Source organism: Chlamydotis macqueenii, chromosome 8, assembly GCF_036417535.1.
Source record: "Chlamydotis macqueenii isolate bChlMac1 chromosome 8, bChlMac1.mat, whole genome shotgun sequence".
NCBI classification, from domain to species: Eukaryota; Metazoa; Chordata; class Aves; order Otidiformes; family Otididae; genus Chlamydotis; species Chlamydotis macqueenii.
The window spans coordinates 25,795,139-25,811,405 of NC_141563.1; the positions used below are offsets into that span (position 1 = coordinate 25,795,139).

General features: G+C 37.8%; 1 protein-coding gene across 1 annotated transcript in view; it reads right to left on the reverse strand.

Moving 5' to 3' along the window:
- Positions 1 to 10,163: 10,163 nt before the first annotated feature.
- Positions 10,164 to 16,267, reverse strand: part of ST6GALNAC3 (ST6 N-acetylgalactosaminide alpha-2,6-sialyltransferase 3) — a 221,090-nt gene continuing 214,986 nt past the window's right edge. The window contains exons 4-5 of the mRNA XM_086753036.1: positions 15,575 to 15,682; positions 10,164 to 13,997 (exon numbers count right to left, since the gene is read on the reverse strand). Coding sequence (XP_086609162.1) covers positions 13,811 to 13,997; positions 15,575 to 15,682 — 295 coding nt within the window. The 3' untranslated portion in view covers positions 10,164 to 13,810. The remainder of the gene's footprint in view (positions 13,998 to 15,574; positions 15,683 to 16,267) is intronic.

The window sequence follows — 16,267 nt, forward strand, 5'->3', positions numbered from 1 at the left end:
TGTGTGTCCAAAAGCATTTAGAAGATAAAGAGTTGAGAAAACGCTGCTGTAGAATGATAACATTTAAAGCATGTTTTGAAAAGCAAAGGTTGCCAGGCCTTTGGATCCTAAACTATTACCAGTGCTTATAATTCATTGTAATACCTCTTCAGCATGTACACATGCTTTCATGATTCAAGGTTTGTATCCTCAACCCTTGCTGTCTAATAATCTATTCAAGGAAAGAAATACTTGAGAGCGAAAGGTGCTATTAAATTATCCCATTCACTACCAAGGCACTCAAATTAATACAGTACTTTCCACATTTTAAAATTCCAAAGGTTTTTAAAGCTGCCCTTGAAAAATGATGCAGTTTGACTCCCTGGCTCTCCTTTCTAAAAAAAGATAAAACAAAGGCTTCAGCACCAGAAAAAAACCCGTCCTCTTTTTCTGTTCTTTAAAGCCCTTTGCGGATATGAAGCACAAACCCAGAGTCCTGTACTAAGCTTTAAATAGGTGTTCCCATTGATGCCAGTAAGAAGTGCAGCACATAAAGCACTGGGATGTTATGGCTCAACGTTCGTAGCTTAAACATTCACTCTTTTCTCTGCCTTTCTCAAATTCACGCTGCTTCCTTTCTTGTAATCAAAACTGCTTTCAGAAATTTTGTCAGTCTGCTTCATATTTTTTTGGGAAGAATCTTTGAGGTACTGATTAAAAGCACTGATTTTTTTTTCAAGATAGCATGAGGAGATAACAAAATAAAAGTGTTCATAGTAATTCCCTCCACAAACACTTGATGATCTCAAGTTGTTTACTGTATACAGCTTTCAGCTAGTTGTGCAAGTGTGAACTCTGCAGTCTCCCCTTCCTTCCACAACACTTTCAGAAAAAAAAAAAGTACATGGCAGTGATTTGATCTATGAAGTTTTAGTGTATGAGATTTTTACCATGTCATTTTGTGTGTGTGCGTGTGTCTGTGTGCGTGAGTGTGTGAGTGAATTAATCAACACAACACCAAAGTGATTCACAATTCCAAGTATCTCAACCTATAGTTCACAGAACAGGCCATAGAAATGAGATATTTAAGAACAACTGTGAGGCTGTGCTCTGTCAGTTATTTTTCATATTTTTTCCTTGCAAAAATGTAAGTAATGGTATGTCATTTGTGTGTGGACATGTTTTGTTCATTCAGAGCCAGCAAGACTATCTCTGTGTGGCATGGGCTTATACTGTACCATGTGGACATATCCTGCAAAGTTAGGTGCTGGAGGATTTTCAGTTTCTATACAGTGTCTTTAGGGGACACATTTGCATAGCTCTCTTCCTGGTTCTGCAGAACTAATACATAGGACAAGGAAGCAAGCAGACTTTTTGGGGACAGACTATTATGGGGACAGACTTTTTAACAGGGTATGTAGCAATAGGATAAAGGGTAATGGCTTTAAACTAAAAGAGGGTAGATTTAGACCAGACATAAGGAATTTTTTTTTTTTTTTTTTTTTTTTTTTTTTTTTTTTTTTTTACAATGAGGATGGTGAAGTGCTGGAACAGGTTACCTAGAAAGGTGGTTGATGTCCCATCCCTGGAAACATTCAAGGCCAGGTTGGATGGGGCTCTGAGCAACCTTGCAGGGGGGTTGCACTAGGTGACCTTTGAAGGTCCCTTCCAACCCAAACTGTTCTATGATTCTGTGATTCTTGCTAGCTGACATCACCATCCATCAAGCATCTTTCATCAATCAAGTCACTAAGATGATGAAGCACTGCAACTTGTAGTGCTTCAGAACAATGAAGTAAGCATCTTTTCCAAAGTGCTGACAAAAAAAAAAAAAAAAAAAAAAGCAATGTGAGACCAAATGGATTTGATTGGCCTTATTTCAAGGTTCAAGGCCTGAGTAGTAGCACTTGATGAACTATAGGTGCTAAAAGAATAGGTTCAAGGCAAAGTTAGTCACAGAATGCAGGATAATGTTTCATCATATCTATTAAATAGGTAACTCAAACTCCATAGCCAGGCAGCTGCAATCCAAACACTGTTGACACTCAGTTTAAAAGACATTTGTAATAAAAGTACTTTTGTTGTAATTAAAAAGCTGTGCAAGTCTACCCAGATGTGTTGTAACCAGTACCTTATCTCCTGTGCCAAGATGAGGACAGACCTCACCTGTCAAAGACAATTAACGTAGTTAGCTCTCCTCTTGACAGAAGAAGAGTTAATCAGAAATTCTTTAGTAGAATGTTTTGCTCTTTCCAGTGAAGAACGCTAGTTTGTTGTCATTTAAATCTCCCACAGAAAGATGCAGATTTTGATCAATCTTCTGACAAAACAAGCCAGTTCTTAATCTGTTTCAATTTTTGACAGTTTCTTTTCTCACATAACAAACTGTCTCACAACCTAGACTCTGTAGTTCCCAAAGTCTGCTGATTCAGAGGAGAGATGGAAGCTGCTAGCCCATGGACTGGGCTGTCCACAGAGCTCTAGTTTCTCTGTGCAACAATAAAAAGAAGGGCCAAAGCAGATCTGTTAGAACAGCCTACATTTTTATTTGAAAACAGATGGCTTTCCCCTATCTCCCATTTACCACTGCCCAAATTTCAGAATCCTCCAGACGCAGAAGTCTTTTCAAAAAGGGACAGTTAGGAATGATATGCAGCCAAACTAATCTGGGGAAAATGCTGGAGATACAAAGATGATTGGAAAGACTGTTTTGCAAAGTAAAAGTAGATAACAGTACAGTGTTCCTGCACAGCCTGGACTCACAGGATGTCTTTAAGATTGAACAGACCTCTATGGTCAGAGAGCAAGGATCATCAGTGATTAAGCATCATGACACATTAAGCATCAGTGACTATACTTCAGAGGGAGTTGTCCCACAGATCTTAGACAAGTCCAGGGAACCCTGAAAGTTGCTGAAGGAGAAGAATGCCTGCATGATGCTCCAGGATATTATCCTTTGCTGGCAAATTAAAGAAGACAGGAGAAAAAAAAAAAGATTCTGAATATGGAGCATCTGTCTTTTGATGCAGGTGAAAGTATAGCACAGTTTGAGTGGTCTCCTGTTCAGTAGAAAGGCAAACAGCCTCGTAGAGAAGAGGCTGAAAATGAGTGCTAAAAGGGGAATTGATGAAAACCAAACCAAACCAAACAGCCAAATGAGTCCTCATTCAGCATGAAGTCAAGAAGGCAAATCCAAAATTAATCAAGGATGTAAAAGTAGTAGATTTTCTATAAAACAATACTAAGAATCTGGTAAAAAAGGAAAGGAAATAGAATTACCTATTTAGAAATTCAGTATAACTGGTATTTCTGACACTAGATGGGAAGAACTGCATAACTAGAGAACATTAAAATCAGTGGTTATAACCTATTTCGGAAAGATCAAGTAGAGAGAAGGGGAAGAAGAGCAGAACTCTATGGTAAAAAAGACATAGTCTGTTTTCAGGACGCTGGAAGCTCAGAAGCAAATGATCTTGAATGCAATGGATCAATACTCTAACAGATAAAACATTAGACGGGATAGTAGCTGCTGTCTACAAATCACCAAATCATAGAAGAGAGCAGGATGCCTGCATGCCTTTGCACCTTCTGTAATGTGTAGGAGCAAAAACGCTGCACTGTCATCTGAGACTTCAGTCTGTCTGACATATGCTTAAAGTTTCACGATGCTGGTATTAAAACCTCTGCAGAATTTTTGAACATATATATGAACATTTCTTAAACCTAAAAGGGAAACTCTCCAAAAATGATAAATTTATGTGAATTCCTATCTCATAAATAAGGAAAGAGATCAGAAGGCTTGATAAGAAAATAAATATTAGTGGCTGTTATGATAGCTTGATTGCTCTTTATGTGCATAAAAGAGAATGAAGCCCGAACAGTAATATGTATGGTGCAGTCTTTTTACCAAACTGAGAATTATTGTAAAGGAGAATCAGCTAGGAGGGAGAACTGATCAATAATTGGAAAATACATAGATTTTATTTAATAGCTGTAAAATTAGGAAATAAAGCTGTACGATTTTAAAAAATATCTAGCTCAAAGGGTTAATGAAAGCCCCTACATAATTGTAAATCAATGAAATGAAGAAAGAAAGTTGATAACACTGAATATAGAGTAGAAGTACGGAACGACGTAATTAATTCCTTCAATAAGTGTAAGGTGAAATTTATGGCCAGAGAATTAAGGACAATATTTTTCAAATACATCAGGAATCCTGACAATGGTACCAGTTCTTTAACAGATGGAAGTGGAAGATTTGTTAAGAGTAAGGAAGACAAGAAAGAAGTGTTCAATAAGTATTTGTGTTCGGTGTTTAAGGAAAAGACAGACAATTGTTGATGCTCTACGAGGATGATGGACTACCAGGCAAAAAAAAAAAACAAACCCCAAACCAAAGAAAAACATTAAATGGAAGCTACTGAATTAAGAAATATTTGCATAGGAAACTTCAGATAATTTCTATCCAGGTGTTGTTAAAGAGCTGATGGAGGGATTGCTATTGTTATTACTGCCTTTTGCTAAGTCTTGCAACAATTGGGAAAGTTCCAGAAAGCTGGAAGAAAACTTATGTTGTGTTAATATTTAAGAAGGATAAACTTAATGACCTAGATAATTACAGTCGTGTCAGTCTGAAATTTATGTGGAGCAAAGTAATGGAATGGCTGACAGGGGACTCAATTACTAACTAATTAAAGAGGAGAAATATGGTAAATGCCAATCGAAGTGCAATATGGAAAACAGATACTGTCAAACACATTTGCTGGCTTTTTTTTTTTTTCCAATTGAGACTACAAGCAAAACACAACACTGTTGATATACTTTGATTCTGTATGACATTTGATGTGGTATTCATGACACTTGAGTTAAGAAACCATGATAATACAAAATTGACATGTTGCACATTAAATGAATCAAAAACTGTTTAACTGACATTTCAAAATGTGACTGTAAATGGGAAATGATCACAGAATAGGTATTCTGCTGGGACAGCTTCCTGGACATACTGTAGTTAACATTTTAATCAACAATTTGGAAGCAAACACGAAGGTTTGCAGAAGACTCAGTCATTAAGGGAGAAGTCAGTGATAAAAAGAAAAGATCACCGAGACTAATTGACAAGGATTACTGGGTGATCGGTGCAAACTAATAAAATAAGATCCAAATGTAAAGCCACAGGAATAAAAACTTCAGGGGGATAGGCTGGCTATTCTATAAGGGTTTGAAAAGGGATGAAATGAATCCACATTACATCATGCTATTAGTATGCATTCGCAGCTGAGGCTGTAATGGTTCTGAAGGGAACATTATGGTATATTCAGAGAGCATGTCTGAAAAATAACACACAAATTCTTAACAAGCCCCTTGGCAGCATATCATATTTGAAGGACCCTCAAAGCTGAGTATGTGAATGGCATTTCTTCCCTTTATTTAGTTTTAGTCTTACCACAGAATTTCTCTTTTTCCTTCCCCTCATTGCGGTGGCTAACAAAATAGACCAGTTTGTAAAGGAAACAAATCTCTGTGCCATGAGTACCTGAGTACCAGAATCTGGCCCAAAATTAGATGGTAACAGACGCTCCATTATATATCCCAGTGCTGACAAACACACCTGGAATCTCCAGTCCTGTCACAAACCCAGCTAGTCTGTATGTGTTTAATTCAGCAGATAGAGACCAAGTTAAAAATTACACATTGAAGCCTGTTGCTTTCTAATCATGTTCGTAGCTTGGCAATAAACCAGGAAAATTAGAGGCTAGTTAGAGGGTAGAGGAGTTCTAGTTCCTTTCCTCTCTTAGCACCACGGGTTCCATGGCATGGTGGAAGAAGAAGGTCCTCGTACTTCTGTCAACATTGTAACTGCAAGTAGAGGTTTGCACCTTGTCATGAGATGCGATCTCTCCCACAGCCCTTCAGGCTTACACGGTGCTCTCAAGAACGTGGTGAATGTCCACTCCTAGGGCTTTCAGTGACTTGAGTTCTGAGAGTGCTGTGCTCCAAGAAAGCCCACAAAGGATGTACTCTTTATGAATAGAATCCAATGTACCTTTCCTACAAATCTCCTTTGAGGTGTGCATGTGTGCGCGCTATGTACGCATTAACACACAGAAATAAAAACATGAGCTCTTGTAAGTGTAGTTTTTGTGGCTGAGTTTATCCATCATTACTGGATATGCTTAGGATAGATGCTTTAAAATGTCTTCAAAGTCAATTAAGAAATAATTTAGGCATAATTCATGTTTGTGTGCAGCAGATTATAATACTTTCTAGAACAGAGATCTTTCTTTGAGTTCAGTGAACTGACAGGTATTATTACAGTCGCACATACATAAGCAAGAATAAAAGTGTTTAGCACAAAATAATGTATAAATTGTCAGACAATTGCAAAATTGTATACATTTATTAATATTTTAAAATAACCCAGGCACAATTTTGCAAGTACATAGAAGCACATTCTCCAAATGGGAGCAAAAACTAAGTAGCATATAGCACGAAAACACATGTCAGAACATCTAAAATAAGTATAAATAGTATGAAAGTTTTCTATATCTACTGTGAATATACTTGTCAGCATTACAGGAAGGCCACCAAAGAATACATGTAATAAATAGCATAACATGAACTTTCTAAATAAGTTTATGTTAGCAGCATATAGTAGCAACTGTCTAAGAAGAGAAGAATGCTTGTACACTGTATATACATGCACATATGCACACATACACAGATACAACTGGAAGGCCACAAGAACAAAAATACCCTGGGAATATGATGAAGGGAAGTTTTATGTGTGATGCAGTATATAAAAAACAACGCACGCATTAGCAAGCATCCAGCATGTTCATGATAAAAAAAATCACATCCAGAAGTGAAATCACCGTTAACTCTTCATCAAACTAAGCACTTTCCATGCTGTACCCATGCTAGATTACTCTGTCCTATACCACATTCCTGACTTACGGAGCACATTTGGATGCTAATCTTAGGAAGAGATCTGACAGGAGGAGTCAGATTTCAGATTTGAAAGAAAAATACCTATGCAAAAACCAACCCATGCAAAGCCTGAGGTGGGGGAAAAAAAAAACCAACAACAAAGAGCTTCTATTTAGGCAAAAGATGGGCTAACAGGAATTTCACTTTCCTGTGGGGCAGTCCAGTATAGTGGCCTCATTTGAGAAGTTTTAGTTTACATGATGGAGTAGTCCTGAGGATGCGAATTAGATTCCTTTTGGATGAAACTCAAAGATGTGCTCCAATCACCAGTGGCATTCAGCCCAGGGGACCAAACCAGAGACTGTGCATGGTGTCGAGATCAGGTCCTTAGAACCAACAGTTTCAGGCTACAGATCTGATCCAGCTGAGCTAATTCCCCACTAATGTAGTCATAGGCTTTGGAAATATACAGAATAAGCATGAAACAACAGGTACCATAACCTATATTTACCATGTAAGAGATTAGTCTTATTTGTTCTTACTTGCCACCATCTGGAAAAAAAGACTTTCCTTATAGCCACTCTTTGTGTTTGCAGATGTGTGTGCGTGTCTGTGTATGAGGAGGGGACAGATGAACAGCCAAAAGAGCAGTAAGCATACAATTTGTTTTTTTTCTTCTCCAGCCATCCTCAGAAATACTATTTTCAGCAGCAAAAACATGAATAAACTACAGGCATCTTAGCCAATCCTCTACATGTGCAATTCCCATTAAAAAGGTACTCCCATAAATGTCAAAAATTTATGATCATTGTCCTGCCGACATTTGATACTATCCATGTCGATAAAGTAATTCCCGATGTTATGCTCAGGTGGGAGATTTCCTTATAACAGAACACAGAATTGTGACTGTGAGCACTAGAGTAGGTTCACAAAAGCAAGTTTAACTATTTCTGATATTCCAGTGAAAAATGTCAGATTTAGTAAATATTTCCTGACTGGTTTCAACAATTTATTTGCTGCCAGCTGCTAATGGCACTTACAGAGCTCCAGCAAAGTGCTCTGGGCAACGCATGATGAGAGAAAGAAAAAGCACTACTTCTGCTGCTTAAACTAAGTTTACACACAACTTACATTATTTATTTTAGTGCGAGAATAAAATGTGCAACATGCTGTCATGCATAATACATGGTAAGAACATGCATTAGTTCAAGTTTAGAGTCTCTTTACGGCCAGTAAATTAGAACAGCAGTGGCAGATGCTGACAGCTGCATATCTTGAGGAATTCCCAGAAATAGCAGGAAGTAATGCAAAAGGATGTGAAATCAGCTGTTTAAGACACCCATAAAATGGTGGCTCTTTGTGAGTTAATATTACAAACAATAACAAAACTCAGTGATATCTTTCCCACTGCATTCAAAGAAACTGAGTTCAGCACCTGAGGTGAGACTGTGCTCCAGGCAAGATCGTGCTGCTGACTTGTGGGAAGTGTCCCTGCTCTGACACCCACCACTCCCCTGGACCCACAGAAGGGGAGGACGGGGCTGACTTTGTGCAGCTCACAGGCTGCATAACTCAGCTGGGGAACACACTTCATCCAGTGGGGCTGGAAAGGGCCCAAAGCTGTGGCTGGGTGGGGAGCCTACAAAAGCTGAAGGAGCAGGCCCAGGGTTGCCATGCAGATTGTTATGGCTTCCACAGAAGCCTTGTCTTTCAATAGGGAAAGACCCTCTATTTTTCCTTCAGCCCTTTCTGGAGGGTTTGCCTATGGGACTCCAATCCAGAACACAAATGAGACTTCTCTAGAGTATGCAATACAAGGTTTGCAAAAAGCTTGCTTTTCTCTGTGTCATTAGTTGTAAATCACAGCAATAGCCAGAAAAAAATGTATATTAATCTGGTGGTTAGCTATTTACTGTATCATTCTTCACTTCCCCATGATTCAGTCACATTCCTCTGCATCCTCCCAGGAAAGAGACACATCTGCTGAAAATGAAACACTTTCTCCTCAGAAGAACTATGCCTAGTGAGAAAAACCAGACCTTTTTTAGTAAATACATGATTCTGTTGTACGCAGTACATAACAATGCCTACAGATAGCTCCTGTGTGATCCTTTGGCACTAATACAGAGTTTCACAACAAACCCCAGACTTGCTTGAGCACAACTGAAGACATATGCTATTTCAGAGATACATGCAGAAAAAAAGTCAACAAAATAGAAGCATCAATATGTAAACTGCTTCTGATTTTCTACTTGCTAAGGGCACCATCCAGTTATAATTCATGACTGATTACTTATTTAGTTATTACTTACCTGGGCATGTCCTCTGGTTGACCATCTGCTGCCAGCTACCTTTGTATGGGGTCCTACTTTTGTCCAGCGCACAAACAGGGGAATAAAGACCATCTGCATCAGCCATCCAAGTGTTGGATAGGACCCTCTTTCTTAGCTATGCAATATATTACTTGCACATGGTACTTCTCAGATAAAACACTGCTGACCTTAGTGCCCAGGAATGCAAAGATTTCACTGGGGTGGGTGCTGTATTCATGAGCTTACCCAGGTGATTTCCATTAGTTTTGAATTGAGTCCTCAGAGATTCCTAAATCAGTGAGTCTACAGATAATTTAAGTTGTATCAGGCTGACTTCTTCATCCATGGTGTTGTTCATATAGAAATCTTTAACAACACATAATTTGCCTCTACTTTTTCTGTAAAGGGCATGCTTTCCTGTTGCTGGTAATTCAACCCAATTCAATCAATTCAATGTTGCTGGAAAGAATAGGACAATAGTTCTACACAGGAGCTAAAGGCATTTGAAGAAACAGAATACTATGGAAAAGTATTTCCAGGAGAGATCAACGGGTGCTCCTCTCCTAAAGTACTTTAGGGGCATTTTTTAGAAGTTGGAACACCATCTGCTCTTAAGTAGAAATCTTCCTCAGTCCTTCCTGCTCACTGATGTAAGTGGTACCAGCAGCCTGCAGATGGAGCCTCCCAGCCCAGATGGAAAGGGAGTTTGGCGGGATACAGAGAATACTTTTTAATTTCTGCAAAGAGGCCTTGGTATAAGCAAAGGGATGTGATCTAGACATCTAGTGGGAATGAGAAGTTTGGGATCATGTCTGCTGTGCCTGTTTGGGAAAAACAAAACCCAGTTTTTTATGTTATTCAGTTAATTACCTCTGAATTACTAATTAGCCAATCAAGAAGATTTTTTTTCCTTGGAAAATCTCTGCTCCTATTTAAAACCTCTTTTCCTTGAAAAAAATTAAATCAGAAGGTAATGCAAAATAAAACATAAAGTGAATTAAAATTTAAACATTTATTAAAACCAAGTCTACAGCAAGCCAAACAATAAATGCCTTTTTTTTTTCTTTCCTTCAAAAACTGTATTTAAAAAACTAACTAAATTATAAAAGAAAATATTTGGTAACTACTTTGCTGACTGATGGCAAAAAAAAAGCCAAATTATTTGAGAGTATTCCTCTATTAGCAGCAACGCGAAGATCTATTTTGAAAACCTCAGGTAAACTCCCTGCTTGTTTTATACACATGAGTAGTTGATTAAAATAGGACTGCTTGAATGAATAAGCAATTAGGATCTGATTACATTGAGGTAAACTGTAGTAGGCTTTATTTAAAAAAAATTAATAAATGATTCTCAGCTGATGTCTTAACTGCTCCCACAAGGTGAATCATCAAGGTCTCTTACTACACAGCCAGCTACTGAGATTCTTTCTTTGGCACCACAGCACTGATTTTTAACAGATTTCAACAAAGTAATTTCTTTGTAGAATCATCTTTAACACAGCAGTCACAGTTCCTTACTCATATAATAAAAATGATGCAAATATGTGTTTAGTTTATGCTAAAGACAGGCTCGTTTAAATAAGAGAACTGATGTTCGTTTACTCTAGTGTGAATGAAGCCTGCTGCAATCTTTCTAAAAGTGGATCTGCTCTTACTGCAAATCCAAGCAGAGAGCAACACTTTTACTTTGCTCTGTGACAACTACACTCTAATGATGTTCTCAATTTTGCTGTACATTTAATGTTCTTAGAGCTGTATTTTTCTTAGCTAGCCTTTGCATGAGATACTGTTTCATACAGCATGCAAGCACTCTACAAGGAGCTTCAGTATGAAGCACATATTTTACAACAGATTTATGGCGATTTGGCAAGTCTTAATTATTTTAAAAACTTTCTCAGGCTTAAAAACTGCCTTGCATATGAACACAACTCAGGCAGAATCCTTATGCTGTGCTCGTTGGGTAGAAAGACTATGCTTCGTGAGGAAGCATAGTAAGTCTGTGCAGCCCAGCTGCACTTCCCTGTGCAACACTTTCACAGTAACTTTCTATTAACCCAAAGACCTTCTGAATACAAGTTCAATTTGACTGATGTTCTCCTTTTCAGCTCCTCTTCCCACAAGGGAGCTATAGGTTTTCCCAGGCTGCCCTGTACAATATGTGTGGAACATTCTCCCTAGTTCTGTGTGTCCTGCATTCTTCAAATCTCGCATTACATTTTTTTTATTAGCTTTCCATCTATCCAGCCATCCATCTGAACTGAGAAGATGCATATGCATATGGCAATAAATCTAGCTCACTGTCTTTTGCTACTACAACTCTTCATCCACCCATGACCCTTCCCTCTCTTGATTTCATCCCATGCTATATTAGCCTACAATTGATTTCAAACTCCAGGGACATGAAGCAGCCACTTTAAATTATTTGTATATCATAGCATTGCCTGTAGTCTTCAGGCATCTCTTCTGCAAGGCATTATACAAATACATTGCAAATGAGAATATCCGTCTCAAGAGCTTACAAGAAAGTCAGTCAAGACAGGGAGTGAGACAATATTATTGTTCTCCTTTTCCAAACAGGAAGGTGAGACATCAGTTCACAGAAGTCTGGGACAGAGCCGGTATTTGAATATAGATGTTTATCCAGGATCATAAGCATGGCCTCAGCCTTTGTCTGACAACCAGCATGAACACTTACAGCACTAAAGTAAGCAGTGAAAGCTGAGCTATATTAAAAATAAAATCAGAAAGCTGCATTTACAGTAGGAAACAGAAGGGCCAAGAGAAATGATACTCTGGCAAGACCTACCAACAGCCAACAGGAACAAGAAACCAATGATCAGAAGGAGGAACATTAGTGAAGAGATTTCCTCCCTATCCTAAGTGTTGCAGCTGCTAATGAGAGAATATATATGCCATGAACGTATAAAATATAGATTTATATTACAAATATACAATAGGAAATAGTCAGTATACAAATACTTACATGTAAAAAATAGCTTTTTACTTTCCCCTTTTCATGATTTACAAAAGCATACAAAGTTTCCTGTTGGTTAACGTTTAAGTAGTGTGAGTAAACCCTGTGTGTCATGTTCCACACATAATTCTTTCAAGTGTTCACAGTATTGGCTACTACAGTGTTGAATCTGACATTCCAGATGTTAAAATATTCATAGGACACGTTCTAAATTTAAAGCATTAATTTAAATACAGTTTAAATAAAACTCACATGTATAGTTGAATTATGGTCATATTACAAATGAGTCTGCTGCAGTTGAAAACTTTCCATGAGAGTAAGCTTGGAAATACATATCTCAACTAGAGATGAGTACATTTTAAAATTCTTGAACTGCCTCTTGATGTGCAGATAATACTGTGAGATGGTGAGTTCCTTCAACTCCATCTGAAGCAATGCAAGCTGAGAGAACTCATTATTACAAATTATCCTAAGTAGGAAAGTGGATGCACAGATCCAGACAAATTGTGACTTTCTTCAGATACCTAACAGACAAGAATAAATGACAGGTACCATTGTTTTTGTGTTAAGAATAAATGCTCTGTAGCATTCTTAATCAGGAAAGTGCTCTATGGACTTAAATTAATCCTCACATCTCCCTTGTGAGGTAGACAGATACTATTACTTGTTTTTAAAGATGGAGAAACTGGAGATTTAAAATAAATTGTGATGGCTGCATGGGAAATAGTGTCAAAATACTGGTATTTGGATGTTGGAGCAACTCCAAGGCACAACTGGAGTAAATAGAGATGTTCATGAGACAACTTTACACTAAATAGCTTGGCTACTGAGAGCAGGTGTGGTACAACAGCCAAAGGTTCATCATGGGCTGCAAAACACAGTCTTTGCTAAGTGTCATGCTGCTGGAGCTAAACTGTGGGACAGCAGCCTCAAAAAGTACAAAACACATCATCCAAGGTGGTGCAGCCTGACCAGGGTGGAAAGAAGCTGCATTTCATAAGTTACGAATTATTCAGGAGCCTTGAGTAAATAATATCTTCTCATGTGAGAGTTGTCTGCAGTTCAAGAACCATGTTTAGCTCATTTCTAATTTTACCATATATGCAAGTGCCCACATGTATCAATGTATTCAGTTGTTTTTAAAAATTTACTCACTCGTAGACCTTGGAGGTCTGTATTTTTCCTCATATTTATTTTGTGGAAAATTTCTACTAATACCACAAATGAAACTAGTGCTGCAGTACTGCAAATGAGCTACAAACACCAATTTTAATTAACTAAGGTTATGACAAGTTTTAAAGGACCACCATGTTCTCTGTGTGCACCTGTATATATAGGAAATCTCATCTGTCTTTAATTGCTACTGCCTTGAAGTAAAATCCAGTTAAAGTATAAAGTGCATTGTGTGGAATAAAACCCTAAGAAATAACAAACAATGTGTCTGCCTTCCACAGATGATTAATTTTGCTTAACAGCTGAACCATCACCCTCTTTGTCTTCTAGTTTTTATTTTAGTGTTACTTAGTCTGAGAAAGGCCAGCCAGATGTAAGCAAAATTATTGTAAACTGAGACGTTTTTGTAATATGCTGTTAAGGGGGAGTTAGAAAACCAGTATCAAGACACTGTCCAGTTGGGGTGTGTAAATACTATCGTGTGCTTCTTGGCCCACTTAGCAAATACTTTCTTTTCTGTGATAAACCTATGGCCTCCATATGGAGCATTTTCATGCAGGAAGTATTCCTCACACTCATCTCTTCCTGGCTCATAATAGTGGTAGGGAACTTTACGAAAGCCTTCTGACCTAGGGAGAAAAAAAGATACACTTAAGTATTATTTCCAAGAAAAACATCAGAATATACTGCAGCTGAATTACATTAAATCCTTTCCATGTGTCAGCACCTGAGCTCCTTTGCTGAATTGTATAAGGGCTTTCATTACAGCATGGTTTGTATGAATTTTCCTATAGAAAATGAAGCTAAGAGTATCTCTCAACACACCCTGATCTTATCAGTCAGTAAGAAGCTGATGGGCTGGCTGTTACGGGTACTGCACATTTTCTTTAACCTGGGAGAACTCAGTCCGTAAGGCTCCATCCCTAAGCAAAGTCTTCTCATTGGTTAGTCTCAGCTCTGGAAGCTGGTTCTGTAACTGGCTGAATAAAGCAGTTATAAAAGTAATATACATTATAAGTAGGTAATGCAGTCAGAATTGCAGCTCTAAGGAAACCTAACAGACTGAAGTGCTGTCATGCTGTTAACTGGTTTTACATCAGGGCTATGCAATGCCAGCTGGGTTGAACTCGGTGAGGACAACTTTAGTCCTGTCACCTCTCATCTCAGGGCGCCTACTATGTTTTCATAAACAAAGAAGAACATATGTTCGTTCCATCTGGATGACTCACTCAGTGAGATGTGCAAGTTCTAAAAAGTCAGTCTCTAATGCTAAGATACCATAATTAAACAGCTGTGACTCAAATGCCACCCCCCTCTTTTTTTTTCAGGGTCTGCCAGGAATGAGTCCCACCCTGGAGTAACACAGAATGTGGAGTGAGGGTCTGCACAGACTTTACTCTAGGAGCTGAGGACCCACTGGACTGGTTACATGCAAGACTTGAACCAGCCTAGGTACAGAAGAATAGATTTGTACTAGCATCATACATTGTTTATGATGTTTTCTGCTTTTCTGAATGTGGAATAGTTTCATTTTGTATTTTGATAGCATACACTGTATATTAAAGCATTTAACTTGGACTTTTAAAAATTGCGTTTCAAGTTATACCTCTGACAATAGGATTAATCCATTGTCACTGTAAGGTCACTAACAGTAGTTGGTTGGAATTTATGTCAGTTTACTGTGATAAAGCTTGCAGGACTTGTTTTATTATCCAATTAGAAACCCCCTACTACTCAAAACAAGTCATATATAAGCTAGAATGTTCAAGTAGGTTGCTCAATGGTGGTGAATTGTAATTTCAGGTAACTATCCTGGGCTAATCAGTTTCTTTCACTTCCAGGTGTATTTGGTATTCTGAGAACTGATATATTAGTATTTCTTCTATCGGTTTGTTTTAGCAGTAGAAATAAGTACATTTTGTCAGAAGAGTACTTTGTTTCCAGCTAATTCAGAAACTTCAAAAGATATCTGATTAAAAATAGTTCCTTATGACATCTGATGTTAGGTTTTGTAAATGTTTCTATTTTATCAACAGCAAATGCCATAACAGGACTAAATATGCTAACAATAGTGTCACATCAATGCAAAATGCTGGGAAATGACTGCCTGATCCATTTTTTGGATTTATGATATTAAAATCAATTGTGAAATTTTGACAAGACATCAGAATTGTAGATGTATGAAAATAATTTCCTGTGCTCTTACTTGCAGTAGGTGTCATTTATCATCCCATAGACGTGAATTCCGTAGCAGGCATCCATAGCCAAAATTAAGGTAAACCAACCCGTACTGAGATATGAACCTGACCGGACTCTGTAAAATAACAACAGACACAAAACAAATTGCAATGAGAAATTATCAACACTTTATCAAAGAAACATAATCTATTACCTGGAACAAAAGGCATTAAGCAACTTGACAATCTGTCAAAACCATACAATTATTTTGAATTATTTATTGATATTTGCTCGTTCTTGCCAGCTTGAGGCCTCAAGTTATTGTCCCCAGGAAAAAATACCATGTTAAATATCTGAAGTAAAACAATGCATCTTCCATAGGACAGAAAATAATTTATGTTAACATCTGAAAGTTAGCAATTAGTAGACTGTGTAAAATGAGATAAAGTTCACCAAGAATTAAACTACTAGCAGAGTTTGTGCTGTGTGCATGCGAGCATGCACCATCCCCTTCCACAAGCAAAACCTTAATCTGCAGTGGGCTATCCTCAGCTTGAAAATTCACACAGTAATGAAACATTTAAGGACATTTTAGTAGAAAACCATCTAATACAAGGCTTTGAAAAACAAAATTCTGTGCATGTCCCTTTACATAAGTTTGTGTTAGCATTCTTTAAGATAACATAGCAGAGAGAGGAACACAAGAGAACAGTGCCCAGAT